Source organism: Octopus bimaculoides, chromosome 19, assembly GCF_001194135.2.
Source record: "Octopus bimaculoides isolate UCB-OBI-ISO-001 chromosome 19, ASM119413v2, whole genome shotgun sequence".
Classification (NCBI taxonomy): domain Eukaryota; kingdom Metazoa; phylum Mollusca; class Cephalopoda; order Octopoda; family Octopodidae; genus Octopus; species Octopus bimaculoides.
Window position 1 is genome coordinate 8,489,524 of NC_068999.1, and position 3,498 is coordinate 8,493,021.

The 3,498-nt window shown below is 41.8% G+C and overlaps 1 protein-coding gene across 1 annotated transcript in view; it reads right to left on the reverse strand.

The window, feature by feature from the left end:
- Positions 1-3,498, reverse strand: part of LOC128250104 (uncharacterized) — an 11,350-nt gene that overhangs the window by 2,541 nt on the left and 5,311 nt on the right. Inside the window, exons 4-5 of the mRNA XM_052974833.1 lie at positions 1,968-2,355; positions 584-697 (exon numbers count right to left, since the gene is read on the reverse strand). Coding sequence (XP_052830793.1) covers positions 584-697; positions 1,968-2,355 — 502 coding nt within the window. The remainder of the gene's footprint in view (positions 1-583; positions 698-1,967; positions 2,356-3,498) is intronic.

Below are 3,498 nucleotides of genomic sequence, written 5' to 3' on the forward strand. Positions count from 1 at the left end.
ATGTATGTATGTATGTGTTTGTTGTTTGTGTCTGTGTTTGTCCTCACCCCACCATCGCTTGACAACCAATGTTAGTGTGTTTACATCCCCGTAACTTAGTGGTTCAGTGAAAAGAGACCGATAGCATAAGTACTAGGCTTACAAAAAATAAGTCCTGGGGACTGAGTGCTTTTTAAGTGACACAAGTACAGGCTAAGTCAGTTTTGGCACGGTTTTTTACAGCTGGGTGCCCTTCCAAAGACCAGCCACTTTACAGTGTGGACTGGGTGCTTTTAAGTGGTACCTGCACTGACAGGGTCACCAAGTACTTGCAAGACAAAAACTTTTAAGAGGGGAGGAGGCATTGGAAGAGGGGGTGTTGATGAAAAGGCGGTGGTAGCACTAGGCCCAAAACCATGCAGTTAGGAGGAGAAATTCTTAACCGCAAGGGAAGGAAGACAATCGTGATAAGAAATGGGAATGGAAGAAAAAAAAAAAGAAGAAGAGGGTAATGGAAGGAAGAGGAAGAGGATGAAGATAGAGAGAGACAGAAGAAGAACAACATAAGATTAATGAAGGGCTGTAAAAATAACTGGCTACTTACTGCTCTGTGTATCAACTGGACTAACAAATGTTTCAGTTAAGGGCATGTGACCAAATACAGCCTCGTATGGTGTGACACGACCGTGAGTTTTCACAAACTTTGTATTGGCTAAGTCTGAAAAGACAAGTGAAATAGGGAGTGATTTAGGGCATCAGATCAAGGCCTTGGAGCTAAGTAGTAAGGTCTGTAGTCAACTATGAACTGCCCTTATGCTATAAGCTGAGCCAACAAAAAACCCTCCCACAATTCTACAACTTTTAAGGACCCTTCCACTATTCTACTACTTATTTATTTCAGCCAACAAAAGACCCTCCCACAATACTCCTACTGCAGCTACTTAAGGACCCTCCCACCATTCTCCAACTTTTAAGGCTCCTCCCACTATTCTACTACTTATTTATTTCAGCCAACAAATGGCCCTTCCCACTACACTACTGTTACTTATTTCATCCAACAAAGGCTCCTCCCACTATACTCCTACTGCTACTTAAGTACCCTCCCACAATTCTACAACTTTTAGGACATAAAGATAGATGAAATGTTGCTTAGCATTTTGCTCAGTATGTGCTAGTGTAAATAGGGTGTGTGCCGCCTGGGGCGGGCCTTCTGTTTGCCACCCCTGGACTCCACTAAAAAACACATATTGCCTACAGCAGACCCAAAGTGGTGCCCCTTTAAAAGTGCCACCTGGGGTGGACTGACCCTACCAAGCTACGCTAGTGCCAGTATGGTAACAATTGTGCCAACTTGCTACCCTTTGCTTTCTTGTTAGCATGCCAGGTAAAATGCTTAGCGGTATTTTGTCCTAAACCAGGACTGCCATGTTATGTTGGCAAACAATCTTTACTCCGAAAATATTAATGACGTGTAGGGGACACCGTATTTTGTTATGCAAGCATAATAAGCTACAATGCTTATTACACGTTTTTATAATATATCTTAGAGTATATTATGATTGCAGAACAAAGTGTGGTGTCCCCTACATGTCATTAATATACATATAAAGACACCTTCAGTTATGAATGACTATGGGATTGCATCTAGAAAGTTCCACCCCTAGGCACAAGTCTGGGCAAGGTTGTTTTTATGGAAGACCAGCGGTCACCCATGCATACTAGCCTTCCCTCTTCATGCCACTGATGTTATCCAAGGGAAAGGCAAAGGCTGATACAGCCTTGGCACCAGTGATGTCGCAACTCATTCCAACAGCTGAATGAACTGGAACATGAAATAAAGTATCTTGCTCAAGAACAAAACATACAACCCGGTCTGGGAATGGAACTCACTATTTCATGACAGTGAGCCCGATCCTCTAACCACTGAACTATGTGCCTTCACAATATACATACACATATAGTTATATATAAGAAACGGTTAAATTTACATTGCAATTTTGCGAGATGACTTTCCCATGAGTCTTGCGGAAGACTTTTCAGATCTTCAAAAATTCTCCAATGTAACGGTCCTGATGATGCCAGTGGATCTTCTAAAATACTTGTGGTAACATTAATTTGGGATGACCACACACGAAGCACCTCTTCCAGTTGTTCGGCAGCCTGCATGGTGCAGCCGTTGTAGATTAACTGTCTTGGAGCGCCGAAGTAGGCGAATACGTTTTTGGCAATGCCCAGTGCCAGTTCACTAATGTCTTTCTTACACAATGGCCAGAAGATGCTGTACTTTGACCAGAGGTCAACGTAATGCACCACTAGTGTAAACTGGTTAGATGGTGCTGTTTCAGTTTGTAGTTCATTGATATCAATGATGGTTACCTGGAAAATGACAAATATAAAAGTATATATATATATATATATAAATAATATATAATCAACATCAAAATCGAATCACACATGCAAATTGTAGTTGTGGCTGTCTGGCTCCTCGTGCCAGCGGCACGTAAAAAGCACCATCCAAACTTGGTCGATGCCAACCCCCTCTGGCTCCTGTGCTGGTGGCACATAAAAACACCATCCAAACGTGGTCGATGCCAGCTCCCTCTGGCCACTGTTCCAGTGGCATGTAAAAAAGCACCCACTACACTCTCAGAGTGGTTGGCATTAGGAAGAGCATCCAGGTGTAGAAACACTCCCAGATCAGACTGGAGCCTGGTGCAGCCTCCTGGCTTCCCAGACCCCGGTCGAACCGTTCAACCCATGCAGCATGGAAAACGGACGTTAAACGATGATGATGATGATGATGATATAATATGAATATTAAATGAAATAGAGAAATACAATTGACAAACTAACAATTTATTTACATTATAATATAATATACTATAAAAAATATAATATAATATAGCATAACAAATTTTAAAAAAAACCCATAAAAAGCAAACAATTTGTTTCAACTTACATACATTACTCTTTTACTTGTTTCAGTCATTTGACTGCGGCCATGCTGGAGCACCATCGACCCCAGGACTTATTCTTTGGAAGCCTAGTATATATTCTATCGGTCTCTTTTGCTGAACCGCTAAGTTACGGGGATGTAAACACACCAGCATCGGTTGTCAAGGAATGGTGGGGGAACAAACACAGACACACAAACACATATACATATATACGATGGGCTTCTTTTCAGTTTCCGTCTACCAAATCCACTCACAAAGCTTTGGTCGGCCCGAGGCTAAAGTAGAAGACACTTGCCCAAGGTGCCACGCAGTGGGACTGAACCCGGAACCATGTGGTTGGTAAGTAAGCTACTTACCACACAGCCACTCCTCCTGCGCCTAGTTGATTAATAAAATATTCCTATCTATGTATACAAGCCTCTTCAGGGCCTTGGTTCAAAAAGACAGACAAAATTCCATGTAAAGAACTGCCTAATTGCAAAATACTAGGAGCGTGAGCGTTAATAATTCAAACAAGTACAATAAAAGAACAACAAAATTCAAATGGATAAAATAATTAAAG